This window comes from Pavona decussata, unplaced genomic scaffold (assembly GCF_977016875.1).
Source record: "Pavona decussata unplaced genomic scaffold, jaPavDecu1.1 SCAFFOLD_219, whole genome shotgun sequence".
NCBI classification, from domain to species: domain Eukaryota; kingdom Metazoa; phylum Cnidaria; class Anthozoa; order Scleractinia; family Agariciidae; genus Pavona; species Pavona decussata.
This window is the reverse complement of record NW_028145624.1, coordinates 3,614-20,450: the sequence shown is the minus strand read 5'-3', so window position 1 is coordinate 20,450 and position 16,837 is coordinate 3,614. Positions and strand designations below refer to the sequence as shown.

Here is a 16,837-nt window from a genome sequence, read left to right as displayed (position 1 = left end):
TAACAACGCTAACTGCTGCACCTTAATTATCATCCGATCATTTTATAAGAATTTTTTTTTCATATTGTTCAGGCGAAGACTACCCGGAAATAGCGAAAGCTAATCGAGGAGGATAGAAAAAAAAAACAAACGAGCAACAACAACAAAAACAATAAGTTACACTATTTAATACATTACAGTTGAATTAAAAAATAAAAACAACTGATTTAATAACAAATTAGACGGCAGAAAAACAGCTAATTAATTCAAAAATTAAAACTAGCCAACAGTACGGTAAAGAGAGGTACTCGCAGTAAAGTATCAAAATTTATAGAATACAATCATTAAAGGTTTTCAGTTTTGTGATGGATGATCTGATATGCAGGTGTGTTCCTTTGGGTTGATCTGGATCAGGATTTCTGACTCGTCACTTTCCTTTGATGATCCGTTTTTAGACTCGGACTGCGAGCAGTCTCTTTCTTCCGCCTAAGTTCTGGCACGCTCGCGTCCCTACCTCTCCCCAATCCCTCCTCGTTCACTTTTCTGGTTTGCATAATTCTACCATCGCTTTGCGCGCGTGATCTGAGGAAAAAAGTCAACTGCCCGCAGTCTATTTCCAGATCAGTGGGTTATCGAATTCATTCTAGCCGCCTACACCGACGCTCTTTGGACTCGTCACGCAAAGATCGTCTGCGTAGGAGGCTAAATCCGATAAGTCAAAGCTGACACGACGGCAAAGGGCTTATTTATTTGGGCCAACGGAACGTATTCAGAACAGTTTATTTGCGTCGTGTGGTCTCCTGCATCCAAAAAGTTTCGTAATTGCTAAATCCATCTTATATAAACTTTCGCTTTTACCATGAAATTGCCATTTCAAAAATAGACTCTCTTGGACGAGCGCCATGATCCTGTTTGTTTTTAGCTTGTTGTTTCTGGTTGAAAACGCTGTTCGGTATTTTAAATAGCCGAGTATTATTATCGAGTGCCTTTTCCCTCTGGGTTTCCGCTGACGCGTGCGAATTTAGAGGCTGCTCCCATAGCTACTGATCCACGATCCGAGTGATCTTGGATCTAAAATTCCCTGAATCCGGATCACCGCACGGAAACGCACCTCACATTTCACACCTTGCGGTGATTTTAAATCTTTAGGAGGCGCCCTTGATTTTGAGAGACAAAGTCCCGAGGGGGCGCTCTTGATTCCAGCGCATAAAAGTCATATAATAAATTTAACGAATGTCGATTGGCCTGATTAGGGTCGATTAGGGCGCGCACGGAATAAATTGGTAATTATGACATAGCGTTGAGTGAAGGCCATAAAAAGAACGTATGTCGATACAGCCACCAAAGTCTTAGGCTAGGTTCCATGTCAGATTCCATAGCCAGATCAGCAAAGCGATTTCGTGGTTCCACAACAAACTCTTGGGTGACGTTCAGGCACTTGAGCTTGACGACAACAAGCTAGGTGTTTTCTCTGTTCAATGTGCTTGACCACTTTCCTAAGTTTCAACTTGAAGAAGGTAGCCAGACCAGGTAGCGGTCGCTGTTGACATCGGCCCCACGGCAAACTCAGACATCTAGAAGAGACCTGTGCCATTTTCCGTTGATCAAGATGTGGTCGATCTGGTTGACAGTTGAGCCATCAGGCGACTTCCATGTGGGTTTCAGTGTGGGTGTTTTTTCGGGGAAAGATGGTGCCGCCGATTACACGGTTGTTGTCTAAACATACAGTAAGTCAACTAGCCTATATAGCCGTTCGCTGTTGTCATTTATAACACCACATCCATGTTTTCCCATAGCTGTTCTACAGTCGGTATTATCAGTTCCTACTTTTGCATTCATGTCACCAATGATCATTAGCATGTCGTGTTGAGGGACTTTGGAGACTGCCTGTTTTAGAGCCTCATACCAGCCGTCCTTGTCTTCCTCATAATCTGCTTTATTTGTTAGTGCATAACACTGTATGATTTTTGGAAAGATACTTGATGTTAAGGAAATTTTCGAAAACTTGGATAATATGTTTAATTTTTCGTAATAAAGCTGAAAAAATTGTGTGCATTTCCTCTTTTTAATTCGACATCGAAAGCGAAAAAATGTTCCATCCAGCCCAGGGGATTCCCCAAATGCGACCAAAAGGACTTATGGGTTTTTGACGTATGTGTTTCGCTAGCGGCCATTTTGGTTTTTCAAGTTTTAGGAAACTCGAGTTTTACCACGCCGCTTTAGAAGGTAGGTCTCTTAAGAATTGATTTTTGTTGCGAAATATATAGCGAAATTTTACTAGTTGGCGCCTTGACGTTGTTTTAAGGCTGTAAAGTTGTCGAAAGGTAGAGGTTCCCGGCCTGAAATTATTTCGCAGAGCTTTATACGTCGCGGCCACACTACTGCCACGCGGTTTTCAACTAAGCCTTAACTGAAAGCGTGAAAATTAGGTTATTATCATAAATAACAGTGACGTTTTCGTGAAAGGCGAAACGTGTTTAGAAACTAACATTCTTTTCATGGTATACTGAGACGTTCGTTTATGATTTTGTCTTCGTTGTATAAAAACATTGCTGATCAAAGTCCATGCACGCGTATTTGTTTTGAAGCATGTCAAGCATAGAGGGTGGACCAAACATTCGATATCATGTACTGAAAATTATCGATACTCGCGAGAAATGTCGGTTGGTTTGATACAACACTCTGCAGTCCAGTACATTTTGACATTCCTATGAAAGATTGGGGAGTTTTGCCTCTCTAGGATGGCGTTATTTTAAGCTGCCACTCGCGATCGGCTGTGAATCGAGTCATCGCATACAACAACAATATTCTAGCTAGCTCAATGCGCAAGTATTACAACTTCAATGGTTTTGTAACTGGTTAACTACCGCCTTGGGGCGACATTTCTACTCAGCCTGGGCCACTTAATAGCCGTTCTTAAGCTTCAAGGCGTTCCTCTCTTGACTGTTTCATCTCAAATACTCGTAGCCCCAAGAGCCTACACAAAACAACCGACCACTCATTGTGTACAATGATGTGACAGCTAAATTTAGTAATTCAGTCAAAGCACACACTCAGTCTTGCATTCCAAGGCCTGTACTCGCCTACCAAAGCAAATTAGTGTTAAAAAGTAGCATTATTTTTAGACTGCAGTTTTTATATAGCTTTTTAGAGTTTCTGGGCTCGCTATTGATGGCTTGCATGTGACATCATGGTGGCCATGTTGGTGGACAGGAACAATAAGATTTTTCTACTCTGGGAGTTAACTGCCATTTGTATGCAAACTATGTGAGCAAATCTTGGCGGCAATACAAACCACTTATACAAATTTTTGTGTGAGGATTACACCTGCAATTAGGTTTGGGATAACCTAAATTTGGATATATTGGTCTTTTGTTGAAAAAGTTGGTTGAGGTGTTTAAAGCAGCTAGGTGAAGTACGTAGTGTGTTCACTGACGGTAAATTTGCCCAGTGTGTGGCCCTTAAAGTCAAACCCCTGCCTTTAATGGGGCACTGGTATAACATGTTGGTTTTGTTTTGGTGTGCCTGAGATCTGCTCTCCAGTTAATCTTGTTAATTTGTTTTGTTCCAGATAGGTTTTATAATGTCTGCCCCTGGTGGGTATAGAGTTTGTGCTGCAGACTTAGCAAGAATAGGGGAGAAATACCTCTGCTCATCTTGTGGCTTTGTTGTGAGAATGGCAGTGCAAGTTGCAGAATGTGGGCACATGTATTGTGAAAAGTGCATGGAGGAAGTGAAAAGGTACTAACTAACTGGTAGAAGTACATGACAGTGTACATTGTATCTATATAAATTTGTATAAAAACCCAGTAATTTCCAAGATATGTATTATTTTTGGATGAATAATATGTTTGATTAATTTTACAGTGGTCATGATTAATAAACATTTGCAATTTTTTTAATATTATTATGGCGGCTGACTACAAATGAATGTATATGTATCTTCGGCCTGGTAAAAGATTTCATTAATTCAATGGTAAACATGTAACTTATACAGGTAATAATTGTGCATTTAAGGATAAGATTTAAGCTACTAAGGATATCTAGTCCATTTTCCAAACATGTCTATCATTATTTTAAACTGTTTTCAAGCTGAAGCACCATTTTCTAGTTGACTTGATAAAAAAAAAAAATCTCAAGTGGTGAATGTTGTCTTAAGGTAGCTCGATTAAGGGTTTTTACTTATAATATATGGAATGCGCTAATAATTTTTGTTACACATCAAAGCCCAATTTTCTCTGATGTTGTTTTCTTTTTACTAAATGCTAATTCATCAAAATCCCCCAAATGTAATAATCAAAAACCAAACTGTGTCCTCCTCGGCTAAAGACATGGCAACTTTTTAATAGTCAGTGATTACTTACCTGTTGCAGCTTTGATTCTGATTAATACATTATTATTATCAATAATAATTTGTTTTCTGCTTAATATATGTTTTAGACAAAACCACCCAGCTTGTGTTAAATGTGGCATCTCTCTGGAGCTGCAAACTCAGGTAGTGTACTAATTTACCTACCTTGGCTTTTCTCATGTGAATAATTATAATGTGTGAGATTTTTGTTGTCGGTTAACATTTTCCCTGTTTTCTGAAGTCATTCTGACAATTTACTTATATGTATCTGAGGATGTAAGATGTTTGAAAATTTTTACCAATGGATGATAATTCCAAATGTTGCTTAAAAGATACATGAACATGTATATGTATATGCCCAACAATTTCTGAAGTTGTCTGCTGAGCCAGAGTTTCTTTATTAAATTAAAAGGGGCTATTGATTCTGAAATATTGACTCAAGAAATTGATCCTAATAATCTGCATGCTAATGTTGAGTATTTAAGTAAGGGAATAAATTGTTACTTGCATATGCATGAGAATAATGTTTCTATCAATCTACAGCCACACGAGACTTGCGCTATTTTTTATTGTAATTGTGTGCAAAATTAAGCCGTAGTCCTGTATTTTAAGCAAAAAACACAGCAAATCTGAGCTGTACATGTAAAACAACAAAGTGATCTAAAAACTACTATTAATAGGTTAGTTATTGCCTTGAGCTCTTTAATTTACTGTTACATGTAATCTCAGTACAAGGCATATAGTTGACTTCTCCTTACTAGAGAAAAGGCTATCTCTGTACTGGTGAAGCCAGAAGGGAACATATAACTAATGCAGTCATAGCTATGCAATTAATGTTACTATTATTTCAACAATAACACTCAATGCCCTTCATATTTTGCTATTTTACCTGTACAACTATTTAATTGTGAATAATAAGTAATACATACAATGTAATTGTAGTTACATGTATACATATGACTTGTTTAAATTTATAGTCCAACATGCAGATGCAACCTCAAATGAGGAGCATTTGTATAATATTTATAATTCAAGAAAATTTGAAAAAACTTAGAACCTTCATTGCTGATTTTCAGCTTGCAGTTCCTTGAGCTCCTTGCACATTAAAGGTTTTTTTTTGCATGGATGATTTGCCCCATGATACCTTGTGAGCTGTCTGTAAGTTTGCAGAACACAATATAGTGCAAATGTCAGTAATAGAAATCACATTGTATTCATCACCATAAGTTGCGCATTTAAACACAGCCATATAGCTATCACCATTATATGGCAATCTCTTGGGCAAAAAGCTGCGGCTTTTGTGTTGACCAATGTGGTATAATTGAAGAGCTGTCTGCGTGCGGCATACATGTGACGTCCTATGTTAAATTGTGGATTTATTTTTCATTTTGCTGAAAAAATGCCCAATTTTTTTTCCTGTGCCTTCAATTTAACCCTTTAACTGCTAAGGCAAAACAACATTTTCTCCAGATCCAAGACTACAAACTCATTTTCATGTATGATATACCATTTTAAAGCTTCTCGTGAGTGTATTTCATAACTGGTATAATTATGAATGAGAAAAGTTATGCATGGCTCTGAGATAAACGGCCCTAAAAAAGTAAAAATTTAAAAATTCAAAAGCGTCCCAATCCATGTGTGTATAAGGTACAGTGTTACCCCTAACCTATAGCTTATTTAATTTTTGCAGTTCTCAACATGCTCATTAATGAGAGAGATTAAGACCCACAACTTCTAGGGGGATAAGTTGAAAAGTTATGGGGGTGGTCAACCATGTCACATATGTGAGGGGGTTAAGTTTTCATCCTTTTAATGAGTAGATCTTCACAAGACCATCTTGGTGTCAAAAATTCATAGAAATCTGTCAAATATTGAAAGAGTTATCATCTCATTATGTGCTGATTGGCACTGTTAGGAATTAAAGGGTTAATCAAAGAATGCCACGCCATATTTCTTGTTTTTTGCTCCAAAGCATAGACCTGTTTTTTTCTTTTTCTTTGCTTTTATTTTGATGACTTGTTTTTAAGTTTGGCTTTTTTTCCTTGAAAAGCAAACGTAAACCAGTGCTTAAAAAGAAAAGGAAAAAAAAAAGAGAGAATGTTTAAAGTCTGCCTACATATGCCAAAAATTCACTGCACAGGCACTTTTGAGCCAAACAAAAAATTAACATAACATTTGGCAGCCCTTTAATAATGTCAGTACCAGTTAATATTTACGTGAAAACTTCATTCTGGGGACTCTTTCCTTAATTCAATTGCTTTTGCTGTGAGTATTGCAGTTGACGCACATGTTACATTGTGTATTTGCCATGCATTATCAGTAATTAATGCTGATAAGCATAAAGGAGTCTCAATGGTCTCAAAGTCCCAACATATCTCCGAGGAGACCTCTCAGTATAAGCCCGGGGGTTTCTTGAGGTCTCCTCGCCACTTCTTACTTCTTTTACTATTATTATTTACTCTAAACTTATGTACTTGTAATCCTAGTCTATTATTCATTGTAACTTTCTATGTTTGTATGTCGTGGTGAATAAATAAATAAATAAATAAATAAATAAATAAAAAAATGCAAAACTGATGTTAACCTTTATGATAATAGCATTCTTTTAGACACTAACTAGTAAAAAGTGTTTAAGCCTGGATTTATAAAGGTGTTATAGATTATTGTCATCTCTGTTCATGTTTTAACAGGTGTTTGCTGACAAATTTGTGAGAAGGGAGATAGAGAATGTCAAGGTGAACTGTACAAAAGTAACTGCTGGATGTGAATGGAGTGGCAATCTCAGATTTCTAGAGGTGAGAGGCATTTCCTTTGCCAGCTTTTTGAAATATACCCTTTCTGGCACAGAAGGTAAACTTTGATCTCCTTCGTTCTACATCATTCATCATTTCAACAAACATGTATGATCAAAGTTAATTTTTTCATCAGTTTCCAAGCAACAACTATTACCATGATAGCAATGGTAGCGCATAGCCTATGCTTTGCACGACTTCACATTATCATAAATATTCAAAGCACATTGTGAATAGCAGTGAAAAAGACCCGGGCAAACATAAAATAACAAACTCTTGTTTGGAGAAAACGAATAATGACTGAAACTTGACCAAGATTCAGCCTTCTTATCTATAACACTGGTTTTGGTTCTTGAGCCTAAAACTAAAATGAATATTAAAAAGAATTCTTACTCTAACCACTTGCTATTTAGCAGAGAAATCTGTAGGCTGGGGCATCTTTTAGATATCTCGATTTATGCAAAGTAGGAACTTTTTGACTGATCTGCGCTTTATTTTAACTGTTAAATTGCGTAAGCATTTTTAGACTACAGTATGTACCATATATAGATTTTTTATTGCTTTTTAACTTATTACTCGGGCCGTAAGGCGGACCGAGTTAAGGTTTCATTTGTATTATCAAATTCTTTTTTCTTTTTGGGGTCACGATGGGCCGAGAGATAAGACTACGGGCCATGAGTTATTGTTCTCGGTCTCGTTTTCTGTACTCGGCTGGTACGAGTTATGTTTTCTGTCGTGTTATCAAATTCTTTAAATTGTCGAGGCATGTGAGGCATGAACAACCCCAACATAAACTGCTAACCGTTAAGCTAACCGGAGTGCTACATGTACGTATTTAAGCTAACCTAAGTGCTATTTAGGCTAACTGGAGTGCTCTTTAGGCTAACCGGAGTGTTTTTTAGGCTAACCTGAGTGCTTCAAGGTTAGTTTTGTTTAACCGAAAATTTGGCAACTAAATCAGTCTATGACCTCGCGGGCCAAGATAGATAAAGATGTCTCACGTTTACTATCGAAAAACAATCAATGTAGAAACGGTTTCTGTCTTCAAATGAAAGGTGAATAACAAATGCTTTCCCCTGAATTTCATTTTAAAATATGAACAGCGAAACATTGAAAAACGTACAAGGATATAAACGTACGCTTTATGCGTAACATTACTCTAGATCGGGGGGGGGGGGGGGGTACTCAACAGATACTTGGGTAGGGAGGTGCAGCCCGGGCGTTCAAATCCTGACCCTGTTTAAGACACAATTCTTCAATTTCCCTATCACGTTTAAGACAGAATTAAAAATTTTCAGGCCCTTTCTAAGACATTTAACCCAAAATCACACCGTGTTTAAGACTAGAATGAAATAAGAATACATGTACACTAGTTTCTTACTGTATTTTAATGCATTGGCAATCACAATCTGTTTAAGCCATTAGGTCATGAAGGAATACCCTGTTTAAGACAGACAGTGATGAAATACAATGTAGATACCCCGTTCCAGACAAAGCACCCTGAAAACCATACCCTATCGGGCCGCACGTCCCCGTTAAGATCACAAAACGGAGTACCCCTCCCAGGTCTGGATCATACCGAAAATTACGATCCGTCATTGACCCGGCGTCACATACATCTGATTAAGACCGTACAAGTGGTTTCTGTCTCTAAACGAAAGGTGAAAACGTAAGGACTAAAGCCCGGGGATTATAAAAAGCATTTGTATGACAAATGTCGTTTTCCCCTGTATTTCATTCTGATTGCAAGAAATGCAATTCTATCTGGTGGTTACTTATTGCCTCACTATATCTCTGTATCTATCTATTTGGTAGACTGCGAGCAAACTCTGTCGGGGGTGGGGGGCGGGAGGGGGAAAGAGCACCCACCCCCATGAGAGCTTGCTCGCAGGCTATCTATTTGGGGGAATTGGCGATGTTGGAGGTTATCACTGTTAAAAGATTGTAGGCTTTACGCACCACACAGTCAAATATGGCCCGAGTATAAGCTGGAAACAGCTTCTTGTTGTTAAATATGATTTTGTTCCATTTCGTAGTTTTAACTATCATACATGTATTCCCTGCAGTTTCTTTAAGATATTTTTTAACTTATCATAAAGCGCATTAAATGACATACATATAATGAGTTTTGCGCTATATAGGTATTAAATTTATTATTATTTATTAATTAAACCTGTTTTCAAACATAATTATCTTAAATTGTAATTCACTTTTAGGTGCGACTATGTGATATTTAATAAACCATCATTTATTTATTTATTTATCTTAAATCAGAGCTACCCATGAAGCTCAATATACAGTAAGAATGTTTTGCTATGAGGAAAGACCTTTTAACAGAAAAGAGAAAGTGTCAAGTTTTATTTTGCCAGAGATATTGGTGAAAATGTGGGAATAAAAAAAAACACCTCGTAAAAATTAATTCATTACTTACTTGAAAACGCTCTTACATTTTTTTTTCTAATTTCGCCTGCAAGTTGTTTTCTTGTTTAAAGTTTCTTCATAAAGTGTCTGACTAGATTTCGAGATAATCCACAATGTTTAAAATGAGAGGCTATGAGCTACCATTGCTATGGTAATACTTGTTGCTTGGAAACAGATGAAAAAATTAACTTTCTTCACATGTTAAAATGATGATGTACAGTAGAACCCCGTTAATACGGTCACCAATGGGTCCCATAAACATTGGCCGTATTAACGAGGTGGCTGTATTTCCGAAGCAGGGTCAAATTTCATGACTTAAAGGGAGGGATTCACATTTCAGCGCATATGCATGAATCTAAATGCTTTTTTTTTCTCTTTTTTATCAACTTTATTGCCTTATAAATCCCACTCACATGTACTTCACTAATCACATTCTATAATAAGTCCAAGCAAAATGACTGATGACCAAAATTCACAGAAAATGCTAGTGGGTTGTACTCATATTGTTGATATTGAATTTAGTGTTGACCCGTAGGATTTATTCCACGGTTGATGTCTTTACAGTTATTTGCATGCGAAATAACGCAATCATGTGAAAAAATTACCACCCGAGTTACCTATTCCCTTCCGAATGGTTCATAAACAACAAATTAAATTAAACATGCTTGGGTCATAGTGAGCAAAGGCAAAGCGCATTTTGATTCATGGACATGCGCAGAACCGTGAACCCCTCCCTTTAAGGAAAAAGTATATCGCATTTGCACTTCCTGAATAACCCGTTCTCTTTAATAAACAATGGGAATGTAGATGTACGGAATTCTACAAAATACTTGAACTTAGTAGTATCAATCGTCTTTGTTGCGAAGCACATTGACTTAATCGCTTCGTAATTTGCCTAATTAAAACGGATGTTAGCGTCAAGATTTACTGTATTTCCTTTGTCTTGTTTGTAATGAAAACAGGGAGGAGTGTTGCTTACTTTGTAAGGTAAATCGGTTGTTTGATTATAGAGAAAATGACAGAGGTCAATGAAATTGACGTGTCACAGGCGTTTTGGTTTTCTAAATTTAGCGTGAGTGGCCGTATTAACGGGGTGAAATTATAAAGGATTGCACAGTTCGAGATTTCAAAATGTGGCCGTTGGCCATATTAACGGGACTGACCGTATTAACGTGGGTTTTTGTGAGAAATTTTATGGCCCTATTGCCGGGCCCCCAAAAAAATGGTCGTAAATTATAACGAGATGACCGTATTACTGAGGTGGCCGTAAGGCGGGGACGGGTGCCACTGAAGTGTGAAGGAGATCAAAGTTTATCCTCTCTGCGGGATTGTAATTTAAAAACTTCCACCCTAAGTCCAGAAAAACTGCTGTGAGCCTCCTTAAGGATAGATTTAAAGAAGGAAGGATATACGGCGTAGCGGCGTCAGCTCCATCGTCGGAGAGAACCGTGAAACTCAAAGAAAACCAAATGACTCACAGGTTCCACAAGGCTGAGAGGTTTATTCTGCCAACTCTTACAGCAATCCTGTGTAGCAGGACGTGTTGGGTCAAAAGTTCTAGTACGTTCTGAGTTTAACAGCTCCCGTTGTTCCCTTCGAATTTCTGTGAACCTTATGGAAAAATACACACGTTTTGCAGTATAAAAGCTAAGGACACGTGACCTCTAGTGGAAAATCCTTGTGAAGTGTTGCAGTGACAATAGGGAAAATATCTAAAAATACTACAAAACAAAACTAAGGCACGCAGGTGCCGTTACATGTTACTGAGTTAAAAATGTTTTTATCTAAAGCAATTCATGCAATTCCTATTTTACATTTGCATTTTTAACACCAGTTACCAATTACTGTATCTTACTTTACACGTATCTTGATTGTTTGAACATTATTTAGGATCATCAGTGGGAGTGCCCATTAAGACCTTTATGCTGTGATAATGTTGGCTGTTCACAAGAGGTACCAGCATGCCACATGGAACTCCATCAGCGGCAGGAGTGCGGCTATCGTCAAGTGATGTGCCCACAGTGCAATTCTGCTGAGACAGCCGGGCATTTAGAGGTGAGTGAGTGAGATCATCAGGAAGTTATGAACGGTGAAAACTGCACCTGAGATAGGTACACTTGGAGCTGCACCCAAAGGGTCAGGAATGTAGTTGGAAAAATTGGAATTCAGCTGTTGGTGAATATTTTAAGTAAGGAAGATTGCCTTACTTGGAACGACCAAAAACCTTAAGAAAGTTGTGGACTTTCAAAGACATGGGAGGTGACTTAAATCAAAAGCAAACCTCCAGCAGCCTGTCTGCTAAGACATCATCATCATTGTCGTCATCATCTTCATCATCATCATCATCATCATCATCATCATCACTGCTGCACCATGATAATCGCAATGATAATAAAGCCCAATCTATGTTGATGCAAGCTAGATCAGTGGACCACTTGTATTTAAGGGACTTTGATCATCCTGGAAAAACAACAAAAAACATGAAGTTAATTGTATTTTTACAACTTCAACTCCAACTCCCAAGGAAGTCAGACGAGCTACCTGTAGTGTGCAGGCATATGTGTGTCTTCCCCTCTTTGTCTGTCATCCAGTCTGTCAAAAAATGGAGAATGAGTAAAGAGATATATAAAACAGACCACAAACAAACAAACAAACAAACAAACAAACAAACAAGAAATAAGAATCTACGAGCAATAGCGAAAAATAAATAAATAAATAAATAAATAAATAAATAAAATTAATAAGTAAATAAATAAATAAATAAATAAATAAATAAATAAATAAATACTGGGGGTCCTTTCTCGGAAAGGACTATTTTAGTTTGCTTCCATGTGGCAAACTGTAAACTCTCCACTGTTTTGTTCAGTTGTTTTAGAATAAATCATTTTTTTTTCACACCTCTTGTAGGCACATTTTGAAATTTGCCCTGCTTTCCTGGTTAGTTGTCCCAATTGTGGTATAGACAACATACCTCGTAGCCAGGTGGGTTTAAATCTAGGGAAAAAAATAATTACAGTGCACTTTGTTAAGTACATAAAAGGAATCAGGCTATATATGTATAATTAGCTATTTCAATTAATCTCGAGCTTATGCGGCAAGACCGGAAGGTAGTATAATAGTATGGGTAGCTGTAAACCTTGTATTGTAATTTGTCTGTAATTTCACGGTTATCAGTGTGGTAGGATGGGAGAAAATATCATAGATATTTGACCATGTGTTTTGCTTTATGTAGGGATGAGCCGTAGGCCGGCCATAGCTTAGTTTGGTAATTTATTTTATTGTTAAATTACCCATATCACCTTTGCGGTCTTGTCGCGTCGGCTTTATACATGTACATTATGTACGGTGCGTAAATAGACCATCGGGCTCAATGAAGCCACTGTTTGTGCAGATTCAGATCCTTGTTGCGTACGTGAAAGGTTAGACTAAACCTGGTAGTGGGAGTAAGGGTATAAATTGATCCTGGGATATGATATGCTAAAACAGTCTAAAACAATCTGACAGTTTTCTCTCGCTTTCTCTCGGTTGGTGCTTTGTGATAACACTGTGTATTTGAAGGACTGAGAGCATAACCAATCCAAATGACTTTTCAGATCCCTCTTTGTTGTTAGCTCAGATTCGTCGGATATTTTCATGTGCCTTGAATTCCTTCAGGAAACGTTGCTCCGATGTTTTAGCCGCTGCTTGGCGCTTGGTTGTGAAACTGAAAACAGAAATTTTGCCCAGGTTTTTATTGACACAGCCTATAGTTCTATATTCGTTGTGTTGTACTATTAAAAGGTACAGTTTATATAAATATTAGGCTCTGACCGATCAAGCGAGCATTCCACAATATTTAACTGTTAGTTTAAGCCTAAAAATCTCCGCACCAATTTACGACAGTTCAATGCTGTCAGCACGGAGACCGACTCTTAGTTTATGGCTTACGCGTTGTAATGTACATTATTATTGACGAATTAGCGCCCTTCATGAGATCGGGTCTTATGTCAGATGGTCGCTTACGGGAGGTTAAAAACAACTGAAAGTTGAAAACCGTCAGCTCAAATAGTTGTCTGGTCCCTTACGAGAGGTCCCTATTTTGGAAAATTTGTCACTAACGCAAGGTGTTCGCTGTATCCAGAATTCTATATAATATCCTTCCTGTTGATATATACCGGGTGTGATGGTTTGCTGAATAACGGTGCAAGTACTACATTTATTCTGAAGATCACCAGCGAATGGTTAGCGTAACCTTAAGTTTCTTACTTTCCAGGGTTGTCTACTCATTTGTACTACAGGTTTAACACATTAATTTTTTCCTTTTGTTCATCCCCAGCTGAGTCGTCATAATGACCCTGTTAATGGCGATTGTACCCGAAACATTTGTCCATTTAGATCTTTGGGATGCACCTGTGCTGTAAGTTTGTTTGCCGAATTGTAACACTTTTTATACTTGCTTCAGGCCGAGAAGTCTAACGTTTTCAAGTAGGGATCATAAATTGCATAACCGTAATAGGTCTTTCTACCTCCTGGGGCACAAATTTACTTGTGGCAGCTCGAGAGGGCGCTTTTTGGAGAGTGGGGCGCTTATTTATTTTTTGACAAAAATATTGAAGATTAAATTAAAGTCTGGTTTCCATATGATCGCGGATCGCAGATCGCAATAAGGTCTGCGATCCTCGCAGACGATCGCAGAAGATAGAACCATGTTCTATCTAAAGCCGGGCTGGTTTCCATATGATCGCGGATCGCAGATCGCAGATCGCAGATCGCAATAAGGTCTGCGATCGTCTGCGATCATATGGAAACTACTTCTGCGATCGTCTGCGATCCTGCGATCGTGATCGCAGACGATCGCAGAAGATAGAACCATGTTCTATCTCCTGCGATCGTCTGCGATCAATTGCGATTGTTTGCGATCTGCGATCTGCGATCCGCGATCATATGGAAACCAGCCTTTAGATAGAACATGGTTCTATCTTCTGCGATCGTCTGCGATCACGATCGCAGGATCGTAGACGATCGCAGAAGTAGTTTCCATATGATCGCAGACGATCGCAGACCTTATTGCGATCTGCGATCTGTGATCATATGGAAACCAGCCTTAAAACTTGAATAAGCAATTACAGACACTGTGACACTGACAGCTGTAGTACGTAAATGGTACGAACTCGCGTGATCAGAATAGAATTCAATTTAGTTATGATAAGGAACACCAAACTTGTAGTACCATACTGTGGGTGGGTATCCGCTTGTGATGGTTAGAAGAGGGGACGTTGATAGGAATTGGGGCTCTTATCATCAAATAACGCTCAACGGGGAGCCGCCTGTTGGAAGGAGGGCGCTCAATCGAGTCGTTATAGTATATGTTTTTGATTTGCTTGTTTTCTTGTTTTGTTTTCCTTTGGTGTAAACATACAGGAGTTGATGAGTCGTGAAGATCTGATGAAGCATCTGACAGAAAACTTAAACTCGCATTTTCTCTTTCTGGTAAGCGTGTTTAAGAATTCCAGTCAACAAGATACTCCAGCAGGTATCAGGCAAGAGCTCCAAAGTGCCGAAGCTGAAATTGTTGCAGCAAACAACTGGGCCCTGTCTAATCAAAATAGGCGGTTGGGAGAATTGGATAATGAAGTTAAACGATTGGTGGACACTTTGATGGCTGCCACAGCAAGGTCTGAACAAGTACAGATGAGACAAACGCAGGAGATTTCAGGGCTACAAAGACAAGTAGCACGGCAAGATGAGGAAATAAGCTCTCTACGAAGACAAGTAGCACGGCAAGATGAGAAAATAAATTCCTTGTTACAGTGATGAGAGCACAATGGCGATAGAAAATGTGTGTGTTTAAGGACATCACATCTGGTATATTAAGGTACGTAAAATCAGCTAGCTGCGCGAGCCATTTTTGTGTAAATATACTTTGAAAATTACACTGATAATTGATAGCTACAGTATATGTTTAAGTAGCCTGCCACGCCAGATTATCAGAAAGGGGATTGAAGAGGAGATAATGTCCAGTACCAAAGGCAAAAAACACACGACAAAGGAGAAAAGTGTATAATGAATAATGGAACCTCGAAGCAAACCTGGTTTGTTTCAAATTGCTAAGATTTTACTGCATAGAATTTGTCTGGCCGTCAAAAATATGTCGAAAATGGAGATTATCGTAGTTTAAAAAGAAACATGAAATCTGATTTAACAGTTAACTCGAAATTGTAATCCCTTCTCTTCTTTTACGTCATATTGTGTTTCCTGCCTTTTGTTGGTTAAGTTGTTTCGCTTCATCTCCTTTCTGCCAAATTGTGTTGATTTCTTAATGTTCTAATCTATACTGGCAATATTTTATTTTGTACATACACATTAAAAGTGACTTGTATATAGAATATTTTTGTCGACCTAGAGGACAACTATTAATATTTCTTGTCATCATCCAGTTTTTTTTTTGTGCAAGAAATATTGTGCTCTGCAGAGTGCTACCCTTCGCAGTCTTTGTAGATAATAAATTAGACTATGTTTGCACTACAGGAAAAGTTTCTAGCCAGCATAAATCTGGGATATAAAATAGACTAACCGGATTAGGTCACGAATCCTCCTGATGCCCGACTTAGAATCCGAATCTAAGTGAATATTTTGTAGAATCCAGAATCAGTGTATTCAGTAAGCGGATTTTTCAGGGAACGCACACTTGTTTATACATCCTTCGCTTTCTCAAATTTATTATTATTATTATTATTATTATTATTATTATTATTATTATTATTATTATTATTATTATTATGATCATCATCATCATCGTCGTCGTCGTCGTTGTCGTCGTCGTCGTCATCATCATCATCATCGTTATCATCACCGTTATAATTATTATTCCTGATCTTTCTGAAGATGAAAGTTATAACTAGGTTCGCTTGAAACTGATTTCAACCGAACAGTTTGGTATAAGGTCATCTTGAAGCGCAATCAATTATCTCGGGACATGCGTGTAGTCTAAATTTAATTGTTAGTAATCCGAATACCCTGTGGAAACTTTTTTTGTGGTGTAAACGTAGATTAAGATGATCATGTTGTATCGTTGGCAGTTGCAAGCCGCGAACCTTGCCAACACTCTTGGAAAGACAGTTGCATGAATACTAGGGAACTTAAGCAACGATGACCGCAACAGCAACGAAAACGGCACTTGAAAATACAACTTCGCGTTACTTCTTCCACTTAGCGATTTTTCCAATTTGTTAAACTTGTTCAATGTGAGCGAAGAATCCGGGAACTAAATTAAAAGGAATGGTGTTCAAATAAGGAAGGAAAGTGAAAATTCACC

The 16,837-nt window shown here is 38.0% G+C and overlaps 1 protein-coding gene across 2 annotated transcripts; it reads left to right on the top strand.

Annotated features, from left to right (window-relative positions):
* Positions 1-1,319: 1,319 nt before the first annotated feature.
* LOC146459358 (TNF receptor-associated factor 2-like) lies at positions 1,320-15,569 on the top strand. 2 transcript variants are annotated; one of them, XM_085089508.1, is made up of 8 exons: positions 1,320-2,205; positions 3,555-3,720; positions 4,420-4,474; positions 7,021-7,125; positions 11,434-11,598; positions 12,451-12,525; positions 13,859-13,939; positions 14,944-15,569. In XM_085089508.1, the coding sequence occupies exons 1-8, from the start codon at positions 2,133-2,135 to the stop codon at positions 15,334-15,336; spliced, it is 1,113 nt and encodes a 370-aa protein (XP_084945634.1). In that variant the 5' UTR covers positions 1,320-2,132; the 3' UTR covers positions 15,337-15,569. The 2 variants fall into 2 exon arrangements, with proteins under 2 accessions (XP_084945634.1, XP_084945635.1); XM_085089509.1 differs by having other exon boundaries at positions 2,143-2,205; positions 3,551-3,720.
* Positions 15,570-16,837: the final 1,268 nt, after the last annotated feature.

What these genes read in the sequence shown, in the direction of transcription:
- LOC146459358 (XM_085089508.1), top strand. Translation starts at nt 2,133, where the DNA reads ATGTGTTTCGCTAGCGGCCATTTTGGTTTTTCAAGTTTTAGGAAACTC. An exon ending in TTACCACGCCGCTTTAGAAG is followed by an intron (nt 2,206 to 3,554) that starts GTAGGTCTCTTA and finishes TGTTCCAGATAG; the next exon opens with GTTTTATAATGTCTGCCCCT. An exon ending in ACAACATACCTCGTAGCCAG is followed by an intron (nt 12,526 to 13,858) that starts GTGGGTTTAAAT and finishes GTTCATCCCCAG; the next exon opens with CTGAGTCGTCATAATGACCC.